Source organism: Berghia stephanieae, chromosome 3 (genome assembly GCF_034508935.2).
Source record: "Berghia stephanieae isolate SIO BIC M18660-M18661 chromosome 3, UCSD_Bste_1.3, whole genome shotgun sequence".
In the NCBI taxonomy this organism is placed as follows: domain Eukaryota; kingdom Metazoa; phylum Mollusca; class Gastropoda; order Nudibranchia; family Aeolidiidae; genus Berghia; species Berghia stephanieae.
In genome coordinates, this window is record NC_088362.1 from 43,648,696 (window position 1) to 43,674,477 (window position 25,782).

Below are 25,782 nucleotides of genomic sequence, written 5' to 3' on the forward strand. Positions count from 1 at the left end.
CTTGCAACACATTAAGGTCATATCAGCGCCAGTAAAAAGAAAGAAAATGGGATAGTAAAAAGTTATAGAATTACAATAAAGCATCCGAGAAAAGGGAAGGCAAAGGGGAATTGGTTCAAAAAAGAAACAGGTGTAGATTCCAAAAGCACTCTATCAAAGTACTTAGTTTAAGATCACTAAAAGTCTCATCCAGACACAAGCACAGGTCCCAACTAAGAGGAACACACTCAAATGTTTACCAATCATATAATATAATGTGTAAACTAAACATAATACAATGCATAACAGAGAGATGATTTACAAGGAAAAAAATATCATCTCCAAAACTATAACTATACATTCGACTGTTTCCCCCTCAGCCAAGGACTCTGACCAAGGTCAGGACAAAACCAAACAATCTCATTCCAAGACAAAGACAGAAAGCAATTGGAAAACAGATAAGAGGGGATAAAATACACAGCAAGTACCTCCCTGCCCGCTATGGGAGGTAGGAACCCCACCCAGGATGATGATGATGATGATGATGATGATGATGATGATGATGATGATGATAATAATAATAAGATGATGATAATAATAATAATAATAATAATAATAATAATAATAATAATAATAATAATAATAATAATAATAATAATAATGATGATGATGATTGTTTTGTTTTTGTTTTTAATGTTTTTTTCGACGCTTGCAACATATTCGGCGCTTGTTTGTTTTGTTTTTAAGGGCTTTACGGCACCTAAACACATCTAGGTCACATCAGCGCCAGTAAAAAGAAAGAAAATTGGATAGTAAAAAGTACTAGAACTACAATTAAAAGCACCCAAGAGTAAGTAAGACAAAGGGGAATGGTGCGAAATAGGGAACAGATGTAGATTCCAAGAGCATACTATCAGTGTTTAGTTTGAGATTACCAAAAAGTCTCACCCAGACACCAGCACAAGATCTCACTAAGAGGAATATACTCAAATCACATGTTAAAAATAAATAAAAATAACTACAGACACAGATGATTTACAAGGAAAAAAAATATCTCCCAAAACTACAACCATACATTCAACTGTTTCCCTCCAAGCCAAGGGCTCCGGTCAGGGTCAGGACAAAACTAAGTAATCTAATTCCAAGACAGAGGCAGAAAGCAATTGGAAAACAGATACAGGGGGATAGAAGACACAGCAAGTACCTCCCTGCCCACTATGGGAAGTCGGGAACCCCACCCAGTTGATGATGATGATGGTGATGATGATAATAATAATAAAACCAAAAACAAGTTTACTTCAAACACTGCAAAATATTATTTAAGCTCACCAACATCCTGGGACTTTTATTCTTATTGGATATTTCTTCTTTCCTCTTGCTGGTGGACACGTTTTTTTAATGTCCAATGTTTTCACGTATTATTTAGAAATCAGAGTAGCGCCTGCTATTATATATATATATATAATGTAATGAAGCTTTCAGATGACATTCTTTGATGAAAATAAAACAGCATCAGCACACTCCGATTAAACATGAATTAAAATTCAACTTCATTGCCACAAACAAATCAAACTAATAGTAATAATAATAATAATAATAATAATAATAATAATAATAATAATAATAATAATAATAACAATAGCAATAATAATAATAATGATTAATAATAATAATAATAATAATAATAATAATAATAATAATAATAATAATGATAATAATAATAATAAGCATGAATCGTCCACCAAATCTTCATGACAGATACAAGCATCGTTTTGTAACAATAAATACCATGGTCTACTTAGTATAAATACTGTAATCTTCACACAATGTATGTAATACATTCATGATACAACGTTGTATTTGTATATTGATTTTTTTTTCTTCTTCAAAGTTTAAATAATCATAAAATATCACACGTCAACGGTCGACTCTTTATCTTCATCGAGAAAAAAAACAACCCCAAAAACATTAAAAATATGTCAACAAATGATGTCTTTCTCTTTAATCGACATTATGAATGCATAATTTATAATTTATTTGTTAAGGGAAACATTTATGATTACTATATTCATCAACCCAGTATTCTAAGCTATGAAATTAAGATGAAGTATCCAACGGCCCAGGGGAGCCCCCTCCCCACCCCTCTCCCACAGTATAAGTGAAATTATTTGTATTTTGTTAGTCTTCAAATATTTTACGGTGCTTGCAACCCTTTTAGGCCATTTCAGCACCCGTAGAAAGGAAAAACATATAAACAAATAAGACAGAGGGGACTGGTTCAAATTGGTAACAGAATATTCCATGAGCAATCCATCAATGTACTTTTTTTGTTTTTAGGGGTTTGTTTTAAGTTCTAAAACTGAAGGTAAAAGAACCAAAGAAAAAGCAAGATAAAGGGGCAGGTTCCAATAGGGAACAGAAGATTCAACGAGCAATCCACCAGTGTGCCTATTTTGACATTATCTAAAAGTCCATCCAGACAAAGCAAAGGATCTCACCAAGAAGAATACACTCAGAAAAAAAATAATTTTAGCGCTAGTAAAATTGAAGAAAATGGGATAGTCAAAAAATTATAGATTTACAATTGAAAGCAAATGAGAAAAAGTAACGCAAAGGGTAATAGTTCAAATAGGGCTAATGAACAGAGGTGGATTCCAAGAGAAAACTATCGCTGTATTTAGTTTGAGATCACCTAAAAGACGCATTCAGACACAAGCACAGGATCCCATTGTGTGATGTCAAAATTCCACCCACTGTAAAATGGTGACAATGCTGTTTGTTTTTAAGGGTTTTACGGTGCTTGCGACACATTTATGTTATTTCAGCACCAGTAAAAAGAGAGAAAATGGGATAGTGAAAAGATTCTAGAATTACAATGAAAAGGACATGAGAAAAAAGTAAGACAAAGGGGAATGATTCAAACAGGGACCAGGTGTAGATTCCCAGAGCATAACATCAATGTTCATAGTTTGAGATCACCTTTTAGGGGTTTTGTTTGCTTTTATTGTTTTCAGTGATTGCCACACTAGTAGATCATTTGATTTAAAGGGTTTTACAGCGCTTGCAACACATTTTGGTCATATCAGCGCTACTAAAAGGAAGAAAATGGAATAGTCAAAATATTCTAGATTTACAGTCAAAGCACCCAAGAAAAAGTAAGACAAAGGGGAATTAGTTCAGATATATATATATATATATATATATATATATATATATATATATATATATATATATATATATATATATATATATATATATATATATATATATATATATATATATATATATATATATAATAAAAATAATACAGTGCATAACAGAGAGATGATTTACAATGAAAAAAATATCATCTTCCAAACCTCTTACTATACACATGACTGCTTCCCTCCCAGCTAGGGTATCCGGCCAGGGCCAAGACAAAACCAAGTAATCTCATTTCAAGACAAAGACAGAGCATGTTGGAAAACAGATACAGGCGGATAGAAGACACAGTAAGTGCCTCCCTGCCTTCTATGGGAAGTCAGGAACCCCACCCAAATGTAGATCATTTCAGTACCAGTAAAAAGGAAGATGATAGAGGAAAAGATGGAGATCTGAAGTTAAAAGCACTGAAGAAAAAAGACGGCAAAGGTGACTGGTTCAAATAAATAACAGAAGACTCCATGAGCAATCCACCGATGTGCCTATTTTGACATTTCCTTAAAGTCCCATCCAGGCACAAGCAAAGGAACCGGCTTTGAAGGATACACTTAAATGTTTATAAAGTACAATTCACAATAAACAGTATTCAAAATTACTAATTACAGTAGAAATAACAGTAACAGAGAGATGATTTACAAGGAAAAAAATCACCTCATAAAAGATACTTTAAGGTATTCCCCCCAGCAAAGATCCCTGAGAAGACCTAACCCAGCAGGACAAGAAAAAAAACAACTCCCGAGCAATCTCAATCCAAAACAAAGACAGAGAGCAACATGGAATAGGAAAACAGATAAAGGGAATAGAAAACAGCAAGTGGCCTCTCTACCCACCATGGGAGGTCAGAAGACCCCACCAAAGGGAGGGGAATCATTCAAGCAGTAAACAAAAGGTATATCCCAGCAGCAATCTGTCCTTGTGCCTAGCCTGAGACTACCCAAGCTATCAAACACGCCAGGTACTGGATCCCCAGACGAGACATATTAGGATGATCATAATGACAAACAGTAACCATATTGACCTTTAGTAATACCCTTTATTATGTGAAATGTCTAATTTACCTAATCCCTTTGATGGATGTTCAACAATTTCCACGAAAAGTTTTCCAAACAATTTGCTTGGAACTGAGGTGTTCTCGTGATTATGAAGGAAAGACCATTTTAACAAAATATATCATGGTCATAATTAATTTGATAAGGAAATGTTCCATTCCAAACATCGAGCATTTCAGAATTCCTAAAAAAATGATTAACCTGTTTACTGTGATAGTCAAATAATTTTTGCATAATATGAATACTGATAATAGTCCAATACATTAAGAATTGTTTTTTGTTTGTTTGAAATCTTTTGGTTCATTTTTTGTTTGTTTTGTTTGTTTGTTGCTTTAGGTCTCTTCCAACACAATTGAGGTTATATGAGAGACCGCTGAAACAAAAAAAAAAACAAGCAATCTAACAAAAATAGTACAAATGTAAATCAAAATCATAACCTAAAGATATCATAAGCTAAATTATAAATAACCAAGAACAAACAGGCAGAAGATTTACAGAAAAAAAAATATCCCCTGTCAAAAATACAATCACAAACCAAAGAAGCAGGATAGGCTAGTAAAGAAAAGAAGAAACGACATCACTATCGGATCGTACACCCATGCGAACATCATAGGTATATGATTCAAGGGTGATGCTCCCATCCAACCACCCGCTGGTTCATTTTAATGTCATATGTCTGTTCGTCTATGGGAAATGGGTGGTGTGGAGTTGAACAGTGTCTTTATGAGGCTCAGGGAAAAACCCTGAAGTAATGGAATGGAATTTTTTTTTAAATGACATGGGTATAATAATGTATTGTGTTTTCCAAAAGTAGGGAAACAATTTTCAGCATTTAAAAAATGAAATAAAATGTACTAGAGAGGATGCATCATTGAAAAAAAAATCCACCCCTTCCAATAGAAATGAAGATAATTGAAAAAATTGTTTCTGCTTTTGTTTATTATAGGTTTTACAGTGCTTGCAACATTTACAGGTCATTTCAGCACCAGTAAAAGAGGAGATGATAGAGGAAAAGTAGATCTGAAGTTAAAAGCTTCTAAGAAAAAGCGAGACAAAGGGGACTGGTTAAAATATGGAACAGAAGGTTCCATGAGCAATCTATCAATGTGCATTTTTGACACCACTGAAAAGCCCCATCAATGCACAAGCAAAGGATCCTGCTTTGAAGGATACACTCAAAACAAAGTACAATATATAAAAAAATAAAATCGGTAATAGTACATAACAGAGAGATGATTTACAAGTTTAAAAAAAAATCTCTCAAAAAAAAAAAAAACAATTAAAAAAATAAAAGAGAAAAAAAAAAGGAAGAAAAAAAGAGGGAAGAATCTATTTAACTGCCTCCCTCTCAGCTAGGATTCCTGACAGAACCAATCCATAACAAAGATGAGAGCATTGTGGAAAGGAAAACAGATAAAGGGGGATAGAAGACACAGCAATAGTGACCTCTTCTTCTGCCATGAAAAGGTCAAAAGACCCTTCCCAAAAACTGAGAAATTCTCTCCTGGAAATTTAAGAATCAACTAGCTAGAGCTGACAACTATTGAGATCACAATATCTTCTTTTTTTTTTTTTTGTTTTTAAATTTTTTTTTGGGAATAATGTTAACTCGACGTTCAATATCAACAAATGCAATAAACGTACTGGTGAACATTCAACATTGATCGTAGTTTTTCTCATTTTCTCGCATATAATTATAGTAATATGATAAAACATCGCTACACATAAAATTACAATTTATATATATATGTATTTTTGTTGTTGTTGTAAGAGTTCATTTACAATATGATTCATTTCACAGTACATTGAGAAATCAAGCGTTGTTGCAAAATAATGAAAACAGAGTACAAAAACTGACAAACTTACAATTCATCTAGTCATGAACAATATTCATGTCGGCTTGGGTATCCTACTATCATCACTATCTCTCTTTCCCTATCTCAACCTCTCTCAACCCACGAAATTCTCTATACAAAAACAGTGACGACGTGTGCAAACAAATAGAATCCCACCACATGAAATAAGATGGCCAGTAAATTATTCAACTTTGTAAAATATAGACATTTAATCTTGATTAAGAAGGCACCATTGTTAGAAATCATAACCCCTAAAAATAGAGCGTACAAAATGTCTTAATTACACACAAATAATCCATCAGTAGTCCATGCTTATTAAAAAAACAAAAAAAAACAAGAAAACAACTTGAATGAGGGTTAAGTTATATCTATATCCTATAGTTTGACAATGTTTGTTTTTAATGATTTTTTAGGGTGCTTGCAACACAATTAGGTCATTTCAGTATCAGTAAAAAAGCAGAAAATGGGATAGTAAAAAGACTCTAGAATTTAAAAGTACATGACAAAAAGTAAGAGGGGACTGATTCAAATGTAGATTCCAAGAGCACTATCAGTGTTTGTTTTGTTTTTAAGGGTTTTACGGCGCTTGCAACACATTTAGCTAATTTCAGCATCAGTAAAAAGGAAGAAAATGGGATAGTGAAAAGATTCTTGAATTACAATTAAAAGGACATGAGAAAAAGTAAGACAAAGGGGAGTTGTTCAAATAAGGAACATGTAGATTCCAAGAGCATACCTTCAATTTGTACTTAGTTTGAGATCACCTAAAAGTCTCATCTAGACACCAGTACAGGATCCCACTTAGAGGAATACACTCAAATGTTTACAGAATATATCCCAAACAGGATACATAACTAACAATACATAACAGAGAGATAATTTACAAGGAAAAAATATCATCTCTCAAAACTAATACTAAACAATTGACCGTTTCCCTCTCAGCTAAGGAGAGGGCCAGGACAAAACCAAGCAATCTCAATCCAAAACAAAGACAGAAAGCAACTCGTGGAAACAGATATAAGGGGATAGAAAACATAGCAAGTAACCTCCTGCCCACACTATCAGTACTTAGTTTGAGATCACCTAAAAGTCTCACCCAGACACGAGCACAGGATCCCACTAAGAGGAATACACTCACATTTTTGAAGAATACATCCAAAACAGAAAACATAACTAACAATACATAACAGATGATAAATCTTATAAATCATCTCCCAAAACAAATACTTAACACTTGACTTTTTCCCTTTCAGCTAAGGACTCCTACAAGGATTAGGACAATCCCATTCCAAGACAAGGACAGAAAGCAACTTAGAGAACAGATAAAAGGGAATAGAGAACACAGCAAGTGATCTCAAAGGCCCCACTCAGTTTAACATAACAATCCTAGGTCATCTAGTAAGCACCTGAAATTAGTAGGTAATTATGATAACTCTTAAAAAAATTATGGAACCAATCTGGACCACAAAAGATTGTAATACCAAAGAGGGAATGATCTCATGCGCTGATCAGGGATGCCACCAGGCAAATTTAAAAAAGCCTGAAATCTTGCGCGACCCCGCGGACGAGATACAAATCAACGTCAAGGGCTTTGTAGGGATTTGAAAAATATCAAATTTGGAATATTGTTTCAGTACTTATTATTGCAATTGAGAGCAAATAACACACAAAAGAAAGGAGAGTTAACAGTTTTCAAATTGATAAAATAAGGTGCTGAAAACAAAATACAGATAAATTATATAGCTATCAGGGGTGAGAATGACTGGTCACATAAAAGGAGAAAATTTTTCATTGTGAAGATCATGACCCACCCATGCAACCATAACCTATAAATTTGAACTTCACTCAAATTCACTGAGAGGCGATCCAAAATTTGTCTCGCAGCAATTCCTGACACGACTTGGAGAATTTCAAAAGTTGAAAGTGTAATTACATTTGGTGGTTGTAGTAGGGATGATGATGTGGTGGTGGTTGTAGTAGCTGTGGTAGGAATGATGATGTAGGGGTAGTTGTAGTAGTAGTAGTGGTGGTAGGGATGATGTGGTAGTGGTGGTTTGTTTTGTTTGTTTGTTTTTAAGGGTTTTACGGCGCTTGCAACACATTTAGGTTATATCAGCGCCAGTAAAAAGGAAGAAAATGGATAGCAAAAAGTTCTAGAATTACAATTAAAGCACCCAAGAAAAGGTAAGACAAAGGGGAACTGAGAACAAATAGGGATTAGATGTAGATTCCAAGAGCATACCACCAATGTACTTAGTTTGAAATCACCTACAAGTCTCATCCAGGCACAAGCACAAAATCCAACTGAGAGGAATACACTCAAATGCTTACATTATACACTAAAAATAACAAATTAATATAATAATACATAACAGAGAAATGATTTAGAAGGAAAAAAATATCATCTCTCAAAACAATAACTATGCATTTGACTGTTTCCCTCCCAGCCAAGACTCCAACCTGGGCCAAAACAAAACCAAGTAACCTCATTCCAAGACAAAGACAGAAAGCATATAAGGGGATAGAAGACACAGTATGGACCTCCCTGCCCGCTATGGGAGGTCAGGATCCCCACCCAGGTAGTGGTGGTAGGGATGATGATGTGGTGGTGATTGTAGTAGTAGTAGTAGTAGTAGTAGTAGTAGTAGTAGTAGTAGTAGTAGTAGTAGTAGTAGTAGTGGTCTCAGAGATGATGATGTGATGGTGGTTGTAGTAGTAGTGGTGGTAGGGATGATGATGTGGTGGTGGTTGTAGTAGTGGTGGTCTTTTAGAGATAATTATGTGGTAGTGGTTGTAATAGTTGTGGTAGGAATGATGATGTGGTGGTAGTTGTAGTAGTTCTGGTGGTAGGGATGTTGGGGTGTTATTTGCAGTAGTTGTGTTGGTAGGGATGATGATGTGGTGGTGGTTGTAATAGTAGTGGTGGTAGAGATGATGTAGTGGTTTTGGTGAGTGTGTTTCATTCAGTGATAATAATAGCAATTTGTCAAAAAGGAGGAAAATGTCTCCGTCTATCGGTCAAACGCAAGCAAAGTGTAAAAATAACAGAAACATAGTTTTGTATTGGTATTATGTAATATATTACTATTACTAGTATAAATCCATTCTTATCATTAAACATAAATTTACTTTTGTAAACATTTAATGAATTGTCCTTTCCACATGTTAAAGGCCTACAATGTTATTCAAATAAAAGGCCAGACAGAAAGTGTAGTTTTGTTTTGATTTTTACTTTATAAAGCAGGCTACAATATCTTTTATTTTTTACCGAAACCTAGTGGTTATTCAGCTTATAAATACAACCCAGGAATCTCACAAAAGCCATAGTCAAAAGGTAAAAAGACAGAAGAATAAACTAAGCCAACCACCATTGCTTTATTCTAGGCTAATGTATTATCTCTGTATGACCAGATGATTTAATGGATGGTTGCGAAAGAGAGAGAGAGATTTGTCCCTCCCCTTCCCCTTCAACCAAACCATCAACTACTAGCTAATCAAAGAACACCACTGGTCGTCTCTGTCAATTGTGACATCTGGTGCCATTCAGTCTGGCCCGACGTCATAAAAACGGGACAGTCACTAAATTTCACGAGACTATTGCACAGGTGTCAAATATGACATAAGACATAATGGTGATTTTGTGGTTTTGAGGGAAATGTTTGACACGGCAAATTCCGTGATGGGGATGGGCGGAGATAAACTGCCGCGATTTTTTTCTTCTTCTTTAAAAAAAAATTATTCTTTTTTTGAATAGTGACGACGGACAAAAACCGGAGGTTCCGGATTAAAACCGGCTGGTGGTAAAAAAAACCGGATTTCCGGCTAAAACCGGAAAAGTGGCATCCCTGATACAGATGTTTCATTTGTTTTTATTTTAAGAGATTTAAAGCACCTGCAATAAAAATAAATCAAATCAGAGCCAGACGGCTGCAGAGATCCGAATTTGTTTCTGTTTTAGTTTGCAGCAAAATTGAGTGGCTCTTCTGGTTCATTCTTCTGGGAGGTTTGGACAGGAAGCAAAATGGGGGAAACAGTGAAAACATAGTAACAGTGACCTATCCTTTCGAATAAGGGCACAAATGGTCACATCTAGATCTCAGCACAGATAAATCAATGATAATCAGATAAAGAGAATTGACTTTTAGTCAAAAGTATTAGAATTTATATTTAAGCCCTCTGCAGTTTAACAAACTACATTTACTTTCCTCAGGGCAAGCATTTAATTTTGTACGTTTAGTTCCCTTACTTTTAGAATTTTGTCACAAACGATATAAAATTAGATTTTATTGGTTTAATTTGATTTGTAATTTTCAAAAAAAATATGGTTGGAATCCATTATTTACCAATTGTTTAAAAATATCAGGGTCTTTCTTAAAAACTGTATTGATTTCAGTGCGTATTTTGTCTGTACAAGAAACATTCATTTCCTTATATCTGGAGTAGTCTTCTTTGGGTTTGTTTTCGAGAATTAAATGATGCTTGTAACACTCCCTGATCACACCTAAGCTGTCAAATCAATAGGAAAAGAGCTATCAGGACCACATAAAATAAAACAGAAACATAATGTTTTACAGGATATGTTATAATACAGCTAGAGACCTTATGAAATACAGGAAATATTTAGCACTGTTTAAAAGCCATTTTAAATTTATACCAGTGGGTTTCATGAGTGCCAATTGCATGAATGATCATTCCACCTAAATTCCCTTTTTATCTGATGGAATATATTTTAAAAATTCAAATTCATACAACTGAATACGTGGTCTTTTGCTTTCCTTTTGCCTCCATACCAGCTTTTCCTGGCAAATGACCAGAATGTTGTCAAACGTTTTATTGATCATTATTTCATGTCACTCGATCAACTAGTCAATCAAGAACATTAGATGCATTAAAAGGTGACATTAATTGCATAATCATTGATTATTCACATGTTTAGGATTATGATAATCTGATGGTTTTTTAAAACCTTTAAGTGGAGATGGGGAGAAATTTTTATTGTTTTGTTACAATAAGTTTTACAGATCTTCCGACAGCATTTGGTCATTTCAACACCAGTAAGAAGGAAGATAATAAGAGTAATAGTTGTAGTTGGGAAATTAAAAGCACCAAAGAATAAGCAAGAAAGAGGCCTGGTTCAAATAGGGAACAGAAGATTCCAAAAGTAACTACCAATGTGCTTATTTTGATATTACCTATAAGTCCCATCAGGCACAAGCAAAGGTTCCCGATATGAAGCAAAGTTGATGGTGACAAAAAGTGAAAAAGGAGGAAAATTTTGATTGACTGCCTTTAAGGCCATTTTTACTTGTGGGCAGTGGGAAACTGCATCAGGTCTCTAAGTGCCAGTTCATGGTTTTGGGAGAAATGATATTTTTAAAGAAGGATTCCTCCTCTGACTCCAAAATCGCTGATCTCTGCGGATCCGAGGAAAACCAATAGCACTGATAAACTGCTTCCCTCCCAGCCAGGGCCAGGACAAAACCAAGTAATCTCATTCCAAGACAAAGACAGAAAGCAAGTTGGAAAACAGACATAGGGGAATAGAAGACACAGTATGTACCTTCCTGCCGACTATGGGAGGTCAGGAACCCACCCAGTTGCAACACATTTGTTTTTTGTTGTTTGTTTGTTTTTAAGGGTTTTACGGCGCTTGCAACACATTTAGGTTATATCAGCGCCAGTAAACAGGAAGAAAATTGGATAGTAAAAAGTTCTAGAATTACAATTGAAGCATCCAAGAGAAAGTAAGACATAGGGGAACTGGGAACAAATAGGGATCAGATGTAGATTCCAAGAGCATACCACCAATGTACTTAGTTTGAGATCACCTATAAGTCTCATCCGGACACAAGAACAAAATCCAACAAAGAGGAACACACTCAAATGCTTACATTATACATTAAAAAATAACAAATATACTAATACATAACAGAGAGATGTTGTTTTTGTTGTTTTTAAGGGTTTAACGGCGCTTGCAACACATTTAGGTTATATCAGCGCCAGTAAAAAGGAAGAAAATGGGATAGTAAAAAGTTCTGGAATTACAATTAAAGCACCCAAGAAAAAGTAAGACAAAGGGGAATTGAGAACAAATAGGGATCAGATGTAGATTCCAAGAGCATACCACCAATGTACTTAGTTTGAAATCACCTACAAGTCTCATCCAGACACAAGCATAAAATCCAACAAAGAGGAACACACTCAAATGCTTACATTATACATTCAAAATAAAAATAATAATACATAACAGAGAGATGATTTACAAGGAAAAAAATATCATCTCCCAAAACAATAACTGCATTTGACTGTTTCCCTCCAGCTAGATTCCGGCCAGTGCCAGGACAAAACCAAGTAATCCCATTCCGAGACAAAGACAGAAAGCATGTTGGATAACAGATATAAGGGGATAGAAGACACAGTATGTACCTCCCTGCCCGCTATGGGAGGTCAGGATCCCCATCCAGAACAGAGAGATGATTTACAAGGAAAAAAATATCATCTCCCAAAACAATAACTATGCATTTGACTGTTTCCCTCCCAGCCAGGACTCCGACCAGGGCCAGGAAAAAACTAAGTAATCTCATTCCGAGACAAAGACAGAAAGCATGTTGGAAAACAGATACAAGGGGATAGAAGACACAGTATGTACCTCCCTGCCCGCTATGGGAGGTCAGGATCCCCATGCAACACATTTAAGTCATAGGAGCTTAAGTAAAAAGGAAGAAAATGGGATAGTAAAAAGTTATAGAATTAAAATTCAAGTACCCAAGGAAAAGGAAGACAGGGGATTAGTTCAAATAGGGAACAGATTTTGATTCCAAGGCACACTATCAATGTACTTAGTTTGATATCACCTAAATGTCTCATCCTGACACAAGCACATGTCCCCACTAAGAGGAATACACTAAATGTTTACAAATCATTTGTAAAACAAAAACAATATAGCGCATAACAGAGAAATGATTTACAAGAAAAAAAATATCTCCCAAATCCCTAACAATATATTTGACTGTTTCCCTCCCAGTCCAGCAAGGATATCCGGCCAGGGCCAGGACAATACCAAGTAATCTCATTCAAAGACAAAGACAGAAAGCATGTTGGAAAACAGATATAGGGGGAGAGAAGACACAGTAAGTGCCTCCCTGCCCAGTATCGGAGGTCAGGAACCCCACCCAGAAGACCAGGAAAAAACCCCCAAGCAATCTCAATCTACGACAAGGACAGAGAGCAACATGGAAATAGGAAACATACATAGGAAGATACGAGACACAGCAAAAGTGACCTCTCCATCCACCATGGGAGGTCAGGTGACCCCATTCAGGACACAATCTTGTTTGTTTTTAGGGATTTTACAGTGCTCGTGACACTTTTAGGTAATTTCTGCACATTTCATAAAATTAAAATGAAGACAAAAATTGGTTATCTGATTCACTGATATCATTCACAGAAATTGGCACTTAAATTTCTGAAAAATGGATGACAAATTTTGGTGGTGGAGAGAGAGGAGATTAAATAATTTTGAAAGCCACATTAATTTGATGTGACAAAATGAGATCTTTATTCAACTGCAATCCTGCCTCAAGCAATTTAGACAGTTTTTAACTGCCATCAACTGCAATACTTATACAATGAGCTTTCTTTCACAACGAAGCACTATTTTTAAACATTCGTTTTTCTTTCAATCTGTTAATGCATGTATTCAGATCAATCTTATCATCAATTCTTTTCACATTGTTAATAAGGAGGCAGCATCAGATAACCTGTAGCTGACAGTAATTTATGATTACAAATTGTATTGCATGAATTTGATATAATTATGAAAGATGTGCACACAAACTTTTCTTTTGAAATCAAATTCTCAGCAACGTCAAGTCAGAAATGAGCAAACCTTTGTCACATGCCCAAGGTTCATTTTATAATTATTCTGACTCAAAAGGGAATAAGTCATAATGGACTTCTTACTCCCCCCCCCCCCCCCCCGCTTTAAAATTTTATTTAAAAGAAACAAAAAAAAAGCAAAACAAACAAAATGCATTATGGGGAACAATAAATGGATGTTGAGATTACTATTTAAACAACTAAATTGCTGCCTATAAAAAAAAAAAGAAAAGAAAAAGAGAAAAGGAACAAGAAAAGAATTTCAATCAATAAAACAAGTTTCTACATTTTCACTGAGCAAAATAGGTGTATACAGCTCACTTTTTAAATATAATCTGCTAGTAAAAAGTCGTTCACCATAAACATTTGACTTGCATTGTGGTCATAAAATGAATATTAAAATAGAACACTAAAAATAAATACCATTAAGAGTCAAGATTAGAATTTATTGTAAGCAATAAGAAACAAAACGAACAGAAATTTTCCCTCAAAAGGTCATAAGTTATATCAAATTATCTCCCATTCGCTGCCCTCAAACTGCAAGACTTTCAAACAATTGGATTCCACAAAAAAAAAAAAAGTCTTTATCAATATAAAATGACTAAAAGAAAAAAATTAAGAATAAACAAACAACAACGTGGGAGCGCTGAAATTTGTCACTCCAATGTATTTTTAAAAAAACCAAAAAAACAACAAACAAAGACAAACTTTATACAAAAGTCCCTAAAAATGCCCCTCAGAAATGTAATATCAAAATAAAAGTCAAAAAAAAAAAAGGTGAGAGGTATTGCATTTTCATACCCCTGGGTTCAATGCCTTTTTTTTTTACACTATAATACATCTAACATCTGATCTCCTTGCAGTCGTCAAATATCCCTCAACTCAATTTATATCGTGTAGCCGAATCTCTGCAAAATTCTAAATCGTACCTGATACATCAAAAATACATGGTGGAGTTTATTTAATTACTGTCATGTTTATTTTTTTCTTTTAAATTATTCCAAATTATCACAAGTATTTGGACAGCAATGATGATTATGAGCAATGCAACATGATCAAGATGGAAAAAAAATCAAAATGGGAAAAGGCGAAAAAAGAAAAATCAATAAAAGGGAACACTAACAAACAATACAAAAATGTATTTTTAAAAAATGGGAAAGAAAAACCATTGTATAAACATCCTTTCTGGACGTGGTTTAAAACAAATTAAATATTTAACCAAACTGATTAAGTTATCAGCACATTTGTCTACTTTAAGACAACCATATATATATTCCCCGCTCCCTCCCCAAGGAGGTCTTGCAAATGGATTTATTGGCGGCAAACGATTCCATATCAATAAACATATCATTCCTTAAAGATAGTTATCTTTCATCTATCAAGGATCTATTTTTCAAGAAGGACACATCCTTCAAGAAACTTAACATAAAATATATTTTCTTTTAACTCTTCTATCATATTCCCTGTTTTATCACACTGAGTCTGTTTCGAGTATTTTGTATTATATTTCTTTTTAGCTCTCACCTTTTTATTTAACACTTTCTTTCTATTTTTTATTTGTTAAAAAAGAATTACACTTCTTTTGGTTCTAAACATGATAATATAAAGCAATATATGCGATGATAACAACTCTTATTTCTGAAAAATTAAATGACACTCAATGTGCACTTAAACAAAAAGAAAAATAACAAAAACAAACAAAAGAAAAACAAACAGTTATGACAAAAGTTACTAGACTTGCCCTAACAATTACTAAAATAAAATGAAGTAAATCACAAATAAAATTTTAAAAAGAAAACAACAAACTATTGTAAAAAAAAAAAATTATAAAAAAGACAAAGAAATCCAATCTTCCGTACATAAATTTCACTGAAAAGTAGTATAAATAATTCAATACTCAAAATATACACAGATTCAATAAATAACTTTGGTGATTTATCACCAAACATTTGTCTGGTATAAACAATTTTGGAAAGAAACGTACAAGGTTCAGAATTTAATATCAGCATAGCTTGAAGTTTACCAATGCTTGAAACACTAATATAAGGTATCAAAGCCTGTCACTTCACAGGACAGTTTGATAGGGTTAGAGGTTCATCAGGGCCTGTGGCATTCTCGGGTCACAGGCACTTGGTAAGAAAAAGGGGTTGTTTAATAAAGAAGAGAAACAGAACCCAGCAGCTATCCAACCAGATGTGTGGTCCGAAACTATGCAAAGTTTCACAAACAGAAAGAAATACACTCACATGGTTTTTATGACATGCACGCCCTCATGACATGCTCACTCACGGTCACATAGCCAACTGATTAATGTTTAAAGAAGAAATAATCTGACTGCATTCCATGTAATGAGGGATCCTTTCCATGGCCTGGGCAAAACAAAGCAGTCTAATTTTGAGACAACAGAAAGACACAAGGGAACAAAAGACATAGGGAATAGAAGAGACCAAAATAATTGACTACCCCTTATGGGAAGCATGGAAGCCTGCTATCACCCACTGAAAAATATCAGCATAGCTGGAGCAAAGCAATCATGAAAAAGTATTAAATAAAACATCCAATACACAGCTGATTATAGACAGCATTCAGATTATTCAATCACTCCAATCTGCTACAAAAATAACTTGTGCCATATCCAGAGAATTAGAATATTCACAGTATATCCATTCACTTAATCACATCATGCATACAAAATCACAACGAATATTGCAGCACAATATTAGAAAATACGAAATCAAAAAAGCATTGTTCAAAAACGTTTTTGTATTTTAAATATTCGACTGCATGAATTGTCTTTAAATTCTATCTAATGAAGACTAAGCATAAAAGTAAACACTTTTCATGGTTTTAATTTCATTACAACTAGTGAAGTCTGCGAAAGCCCTGGGAAAAGGGAATAGTTTAAGAAAACGAAGGTTGTTTCAAGTCATCACAATAAGGAATTAATGGGCACACCGGTCCAGTTTTCCAGTATCCAACATTTCAAGTTGAGGAAACACTTCATGGCTTTATCCATTCATTTGAAGTTTCATGTATGGAAACAATGAATCAAAAAACAAAACAAAAAAAATTTTTTTTTAATACTCCACTTGCTAAATGCACGATTCTATGTCCTATGACATCACTTACAAAAATATTCCAATCTGTGTGCTGGATAGTTGTCGCAAGCATTTTGAAATCTCAAAAATTCATCTTTTTTAATCCCTTCATTTTTACTATCTCAGAGAGGAAATTATGTCTTAAAGTAAGATGTTATTGGACAAAAGAATAGAGTGCACATGTTACAAACTCTTGATCATTTTTACAGTTCTGATGAGGAAATGTCAAAGATAAGTAAACGGCTAGGGAAACACTGTAGATATATAACAATCATAGCTCTTGTCTCTACAATTTCGACACTTTATTTGGTTGTGAACCTGATTGAATATATTTGAATTAAAATATTTTATTCTTGTTTTGAGTTGAAAATCCGGGGTATTAACTCACAAAGAGCTCTAGTTGTAGTCACAAGTATGAATATCAAATTCAAATTGGAAAAATATACCCAACATAGCGTAAATAGCACTAAAAATAATAATCACTTCTTTTACTTTTTAAAAATCTCCTTTGGCTCTAGATGGAATGTAACATTTGCTGTCCTGCCCATTATGTTGATAGCGAAGTGAAATATGTGGGACTGGTGACTTGTTTCCACAACATTGAATTTTACTGTTCATTTAGTGTGATGTAGTTTTCAGAGCCTGTAGAAAGAAAATAAAGATATTAAGTTACATATAATCATGAACAATATTAGTCTTACCTCTTGAGTGACATCAGTTACTAAGCTTGCACATTTCAAAAGAAATATCCTAACATTATAATGACTGAACCACAGCACTCGATTAATTCAGATCTTAGAAAATTTGTTTGAGGACTATCATTAATAAGTGCCATTTACACTATTTACTATTGTATAGATTTACAACTGATTAGGTTCTTAGACTGAGCACCTTTTGCCTTAGTTTTATTAGCAGCAGAAAAGGTTTTACGGCACTAGCAACTCTTTTTTTAGGTCATGTCAGTGCCAGTAAAATGGAGGATGGTAGGATAAAATTGTAGAATTTATATGGAACTTAAAAGCTGAATTTTCATTGTTCTTTTCTTCCAAAAGGATTGCAGCTAAAAACAAAAAAGAAACCTTCAAAAACCCCAAACAAATCTGTCCTCCAACTTATGCCTTAACTTGTCACCAATTTCTTTTCTAAAAAGATAAAATAAAATAAAAAATACACTGAACAGCAAAATAACTGCACCACTTTTGAAATCAATGTATCTCAAGTAAGTTAAATCATATTCTCAGTCTGTTTTTATCAAATGAAAGTTTGTTTTATCGTGAACAAAATGAAAATGTACATAAAATGCTTGCATTACACACAATTGCAGAAATTTCAATATCGAGTGTGTCTACCCTAGCATTAAATAGTTCTTGATTAAATGCATTATTAGCTTTGTTATTGGCTGATAATGTTTCATTGTTCTTTCACTGCCTGCTAGAGTGTTACAATATTCTGGGTATTTTTTCCTTGAACTTGCGAGCAAAGACGTCCAATATGTGCTCAATAGGAGAAAACTTGGGTGATCTCTCAGGCCATGGTACAACTTTAAAGGTCTGCTCAATTAAACAATTCCAACAAGCAACTGCAATGTGGGATCTGTCATTGCCATGGAATCCTGTTAATTCCTCCTGTCACCCCATTGTTGGTACCACGAGGACACTCAATTTCCGTCAAGTACCATTCCGAATAGTCAGTTACTTTGAAAACAAGATCTGTCTTTCTGTGAGCACTTATTCCTTCCCAAACCATGATTCCTCTCCTGCCAAGTGGTTAAACCTCAACCACATTTTCATGATTGTAATGTGTTTGTGGATCGCCATATCTTTATTCTGCCATTACCATATGAAATTAAATCGACAAATGTCCGAAAACAAAACTTTCTTCACCAACTGCTTGCTTCCTTTGTGATTAATAGCCGAGAAACAAGTATAACAATTTAAATGGTTAAACAAAACATTGGGGCTAGTCTTAGAAGCCATCTCCACTCAAAATATTTAGTAATAATCCTGTGCATTCAGAATTCAGGTTTACCTTTGACATTGCATTATTATTATTGCTTTACACAATTAAAAAGCAAGTAATGAGTGGCATTTTGATGCATCATCTTATTAGCTGAATATGATTTTTAACATGTCATTTCTTAGTGGATTCAGAGAAAAAGGTAGTGCTTTATTTGGTTACTGATCTCACTCAAAAATTATGCTCACAAAAGTAGTGCAGTTATGTTGCTGTTCAGTAAAAAAGGAAATCGCCACTTTCAGACTTATAAAACCAAATTACATTAACAAGGAGCCATTTAACCCATACCTGATAATTTTCATAAATGTTGCTCTCTATTTACTATATACAGTCCACTCCAGATAATCACAACTCGGTTAATCGCAACATTTCCCAAGAAACGGAATTAATTCTATATAAAAGTCACTGGTTAATTGCAAGAAACTTCGGTTAATTGCAACAAATTTTCCAACCTTGAAAAATGGTAAATTCAAGAAATCAATCGAACTAAATTTTATGATTAAAATTCATCACAGGTGAAATCATGACAGGTTGGAGAATCGAGAGTGGGCGGGGTTTAATGCTACAGTAGTGTGTCACTACTCTATTCGAGACAAAAGAGGGCGGGTCTTGCAGCATGGGTTTGTGCGATCATATGTAACCCTGTGATAAAAGTTTTTTGTGCCTCAAGAAGACTTTAACCGATTTTGCTTCCTTTTTTGGAAACTATTGACCAACACATTTTATAAACACCTGGCTTCTGCAAGAAAACATGACCCTTGATGTCGTCTTAGGGAAATGAGTGATGTCAATTACAGGAAAATGATGGAATTTACAAACTTAAAAAGATTTAAAAAAAAACAAAAAACACACACACACACAAAGAAAGAAGAAGAAGAAGAAGAAAAAGCACACGTTTAACTCTCTCGAGTTCATATGCATGGAAAATTGAACAAATTTGTTCGATTTTCAATGGGGGTGAACCTGAGAGAGTTAATGAGGCCATGCATGGTCCCAAGCCTGCTTAAACTCAGTGGGAAAATGTTGCAATAGTGGACAGGAATCTCAACTTTGGTTAATTGCAACATTTTCGCTGATCCCAAGGTGTTGCGATTATCCGGAGTGGGTTGTTTAATGTATGAAAGATGTACCTAATAAAATACAAGCCAACTGTGCTGATAAGAACATTACATTAATAATAATAATAATAATAATAATAATAATACATATATAACAGCAATAAAAATAAAAAGCATTTTCTTTTTTTTTTCATTTGCCAGACTAAAATAATTCTGATCCTTGTATGTTTCATATTTTGGTTAACAAACCTCTCTTCTGTAAATCTTTGACTTTTGTCCATTCTGTTGCAGAAAAATAAAATAAAAGGCAAATTAATAAACAAATCATAATATTACCCAAAAAACTTTAAAAAAACGATGAATACACCTGACTTAACTTTGAATTTAAAAAGAAACAAAAATAATCAAAAAACAAACATCAATAACAGAGACTCTTTAAAAAAAAAAAAGACTTTCATCAAGAATTAATAGTAAATAAAAAGTGAGATGAGATACCCATCTCTACAATTATATATTATATAGATTGTTTCTGTATTAAAGAAGTTAAACAGCACTTGCGACATACACGAATCATTTAGGGAGACAGGCTTGGAGAAAAGGGGGAAGACAAGCAGATAATAGAGAAAAAGAAATTTAAGACCTAGAGTTTGCTGATGATATTGCTTTTCTTAGCCATTATGTCCAGGACATGCAAGAGAAGTTGGAATATCTATAAATTATGATAAAACAAAAATTATGAGATAATAACCAAACAAAGACATCACTTGCAATAATGTGTGCAACTTTATGGTCTGGTGGTCTGTTGCACTTATATGGTTAAGGTTCAAATTGCCTTGAAAACACTATTACTCACATTTCCCCACAATACTCTAGTGTACAGCATTGCCTCTGTCAGCAAAAAAATATAACAGTACCTTGCAGGGATCATGTCTCCTCCTACATGCTCAACATTGCTGTTCGCTTCGAACCTCTTGAAAAACATTTTAGTAAAATTAATGGACAATGTACTACCGTACAATAAAAAAAAAAAAAGCTCATCTCTTTTTTAAAAATCAACAAACAAAATAGAAGGCGTCGATTAAGCCATATAGTTGAGCAGTAAAATTAATCAAACAGGAGAATTTGACAATGCTGTTCAAGCAAGAATGGGAAGAAATGTTTTTGCTTTCCTTGGCCTTGTGTGTAGATAACAACTATGTGGAACTCTCACAAAGCTCAGGACATTTGACACCATTTGACTACATATAATTTTAGAAGGCAATAATACCAAAGATAAACTTAGTTATTAATATATTTCTAATGATTCAAGCAAATAAATTCAAACTTACTTTTTTTTAATAATCCTGATAACTCTGCTAAGTTGTTTTTTCTTTGCTTCTTGTTACTGGGCTGAAATGGTCTAAAGAATACTGTGCCACAACCTCCCTCTGGATTTATTCTAAGTCCATAGACAACTTTGACAGGACCATCCACATGAGGGATGGGAGTCAAATCAGTCTTTGAATCACTTGGCATTGCCATGATTGGACTAGTCACAGAGGCAGACTCATTCGATGATGATGGAGAAGATGACGGAGGTGATGGTGTGACGGAGGTGGGGATTGATGAAGTGGTGGTTACTGGAATTTCGGACGATGCTTGGTTTGCTGTGACAGGATTGGTGGAAGGCTGAACGGTTGTTGTAATGGCTGGTGATGACTTATCCATGACAGTTGCAGATGGCAGTGGTGGCATGGCAACGACTTGACGGTGTAAAGGTGGGGGAGGAAAGTGAGGGGAGAAAAGAACAGTTTGCCCGATGAAAGGGGGTGACATCACAAGGGGATTATTATTAACATTTGGGTGAAGGGGAACAACATGGGAAGAATGTGGTTGATTATTGAGGGGATGAGAAGGAACTGTACTTGTCATTTTTCTCCCTTCCAGCTTTTCATTGGCATTATGTGGCACTGTTGATTGTTGTGATGGTAAGTTACCAGAATTGCTATTAGTACTATTTACAGGTTTATCATTATCATAATTATTACCTCTGCCTGTATTCAATGTTGTATTACTTTGTGAAACAATTTCATTAGCAGCCTTGCTTATGACACCGACTTTAGTATTAATATTTGAACTATTTTGGGAATTACTATTTGTAGAAGTGGCACTGGATATATTGGTAGAAAGCTTCGGCTGAGTATCAGTCATAGCATTAGTAGCATTGCTCTTTATGACTGAGCCGGGGGAGAAAACTAGTCCATTACTAGGTCCTGCTTTATGAGGTCCCTTGAATGATATTTTTTCTGGGGCACCACCAGGAAATGTTGTTGGCTGATTATCATTATCACTGTGGTGTTGAGAAGTAGATTCTGATAATGATGAAGAGATGGAGGAGGATGATGATGAAGATGATGAAATAGTTGATGAGGCAGGAATGTTTGAAGATGACATAGAGGAAGTAGATATCTGATGCTGTTGTTCTATAGATGATGAAGACATTGATGGGTTTGATGATGTGACTGATGATTTTGATGATAATGATAACGCTTGGTTGCCGCAATGATCTGTTATTTTATTCAATGGCGAAGAGCCATCAACGTTGGACTCAATAGAAGAATCAAAGCCGAATGTGATACCGAGATCTGTGGCTTTGGAGTTGCGAAAACGTTCATCCAAGAAAATCACAGACTTAGTATTGTTGCTATTTCCTTTCTTGATTGTTGCATCTATTGACCCTGATTGTTTAGTGGTCATTGTCTTTTTTGAGACAGAGGTCAGTTTAACAGGATTATTTTCCCCTGCTTCTTCTGATGCTGATTGGGATGATAATATCGATGTATTATCATGAATGGCAGAGGAAGAAACAGAAGACTGAACTAACGACGTTGATGCAGGCAATTTATTACCCGAGAACAATGAAACCTCAATTTTTGGTGTAATGCTGGTAGATTTGTTACGCGGATTCACTGAACGAGAAGAACCTGCAGTTTCCAAAACCAAACTTTTAACAACACTATTTCTGTTATGGTGCACAATTTGTGCTTGGTTGGGAGATTTACTACTACAACTATTACCGCTCCCAGATTCTTTGGTAGTGGCTTCTTTTGATCCAGAAAAACTGGAGGAAGCCAAATTAATGGCAAGGCACTCCTGGCTACCACTTTTCTGACGGTGTCTTGAATTCACTGAATCACTCTCTGGCTTATCATCAGGACTAGATCCTATAGAATGCCGTCGTTCTCTTGGACTTCCTTTCCACACAGTAGTCTTTCGATCAGGTGTCGAAGCAGAACCACTACTACAATTTGCATCATTACTGACGTTTGTAGGGGGAGGCGAGACCATTTCTAAACTGCTATGAGGGTGATAGCTGATGATGCTGCTGGTGTGTGATCCACAAACTATCCCAGATTCAGAACTGGGACTGTTCGAGCTGTCTCCAGGATTTTGACGACGCTCACGTTGGGCTGTCACCAGCATTGTAGCATAAGACACAGGGTATAAAGGCGAAGACTCACCAGCTGCCCGGACATTGTGGGCTGCTGGCAATGATTTAACAGATTCCCTATCACTGTCACAGTAGCTTCTTGTCTCGCTGACTACTTCAGCCTTCACATCATTAATGTCACCACATGAATTACGGCGTTCAGGGCGTGACCCCACGTTTGAAGGTGTACTTGTGTGGCACATTAAAACAGGGAAGGATGATGGACTCAAGTCTCTGGAAAATTTGTCGAGAGAGGCATCATCTTTAGATCGTCTAATTAGTAGACTATTGGATTTATTGCTTTCAACTATATTTGAACTGATTGTATTATTTGTGCTAGAAGCACCACTGACAACTGACTGAGATGGCCTTTGAGAACGCCATGCTTTATTGTATGAGTGACTATTTATGTCTTTAGAATTATAGGAATGATTTTGTGGTTGAATGTTGATATCTAAATTGGTAAAATTGGGCACATTACGTTTTTTCTTCTTTTTCACTTCAATGAAAGCCTGTGTGGATTCCTGAGCAGCTATATCCTCAATCTTAACACCAGAAACCTTTGGTGGAAGTGCTTCAGGGTCATTGCTTTCAAAACTACTAGTCCTCTGTTTTGTCAAAGAACAGTGACTTGTTTCAATATTTTCAGTCAATAAATCTTCCATTTTATCATTTTTATATTTCTTACCATTACCCTTTACCCCTGAAGAATTCTTTGCATCATTTTTGGAATTCCTACTATTCACTGTTGTTTCTTGTTTAATAAACTCATGGGTTGAATCTAAATCAATTTGTACATTATCTAACGTTGAGGAATTCTTTTGTTGCTTTTTACTGTCATCTCCAGGAAATGAATTGAGGCAGTCGAAGAATTCACTGCTGTTATGATCAGGATCTTCACCTGTAGTAACAGGATTTTTCTTGATACTGGATGGTACAATTGTGGTGGTAGTGACTGCGTTGGTTATATTTTGAGAGTCATCTTCATTAAAATCTTTAGCTGTGCTGTTACCCATGACAGCAGATGATGATGAATCAATCACAGATGATGGGATAGATTTGGTAGGCTTCACCGAATTTGCTGAAACGAAACAATGTGAAAATTTTTTTAAACATTAAAAGATGACGAAATACTTCAACCAAATCATAAATCTGAATAAAGAGATTTTTAGCAATAAATGAGTTTTGACTTGCAAATATAAAATCTGTATTTTCCATAAAAAAATAATTTTTAAATTCTACCCAAAAAATAAAAAAAAATCTATATTAATCTACTAACACAATTAATTTTTTTAAAAGCATAAGCTACTTTGAAAAATGCTTTGAAATAGATAGATGCTCAATTAAAAAAAACAATCCACTTGTCTTTAAAAATGATTAGTACGGTACAAAACAGTTTTAGATTTGCAACAAAGGTCAATGACCAAAACATGACCTAACCCCACATTCATGACCTTTTCACAATGTGAGAGAAACAACAGTTCAGTTTGTTGGTTCCATGTCAACAGTTCGTTGATGTAAAGGAAGCTGAACTTAAGTGCTGTCATCCATATGTTAGTACACTGCTAACAGAAAACATCACCCGGGGGCTTGAATGGGTTGGTGCCAGCACATGGGAATGCATCTTATTGTCAGATGAAAGCTGTTGTAACTTCCAGCAGCTGACGCAAGATTAAGCATATTACAGAGGTAAGTGGATTGGAGCACTTCTCTGCTAAATTTGTGAAGGAAGTTATGTGATGTGGAGGGTCCATAGTAGGAATCACTACTATTCTATTCACCGCCAGAACTTGTCTTTATTGATTGAATAATAACAGCACAGAAGTTCATGGACAAAATATTAAATGAACATGATGTGTCTTTATTTAGAGCACATGGTGTAACAATGTCTTCAGCATTACAACGTTAGACTTTGAAAAATTTGCTTAGATAAAACAAAACTGAAACATCAAAGTGACTAGTGGTTAACGATGGATAAAAAATCTTATTGTAATGAAATAGACAATGTCCCTTTTTGAACATCAACTTGTTGACCAGATTTGGCCTTTGCATTCTTTTGTAATGTCATTTCAACCCATGTTGAGTTTTCTCTTGTCACTTTAAATGTGGTGCTAGCTTGTTCCTGACTTAACATCTTTCAAATACCCGTCTTTCAAATACCCGCTGATTGAAAATTGC

General features: G+C 34.8%; 1 protein-coding gene and 1 long non-coding RNA gene across 5 annotated transcripts in view; one reads left to right on the forward strand and one right to left on the reverse strand.

Annotated features, from left to right (window-relative positions):
* The first annotated feature begins 5,787 nt into the window (after positions 1-5,787).
* Positions 5,788-9,895, forward strand: LOC144967799 (uncharacterized). The gene is made up of 2 exons (XR_013644466.1): positions 5,788-8,128; positions 8,665-9,895. It is a non-coding gene; the product is annotated as an uncharacterized LOC144967799 (long non-coding RNA).
* A 3,724-nt stretch (positions 9,896-13,619) lies between these two features.
* The window catches only part of LOC144967798 (uncharacterized), a 55,038-nt gene continuing 42,875 nt past the window's right edge, over positions 13,620-25,782 (reverse strand). For all 4 annotated transcript variants that reach the window (XM_078905447.1, XM_078905449.1, XM_078905450.1 and 1 more), the window contains 3 exons: positions 21,464-24,685; positions 20,385-20,417; positions 13,620-17,703 (listed from right to left, as the gene is read on the reverse strand). In XM_078905447.1, coding sequence (XP_078761573.1) covers positions 17,669-17,703; positions 20,385-20,417; positions 21,464-24,685 — 3,290 coding nt within the window. In that variant the 3' untranslated portion in view covers positions 13,620-17,668. The remainder of the gene's footprint in view (positions 17,704-20,384; positions 20,418-21,463; positions 24,686-25,782) is intronic.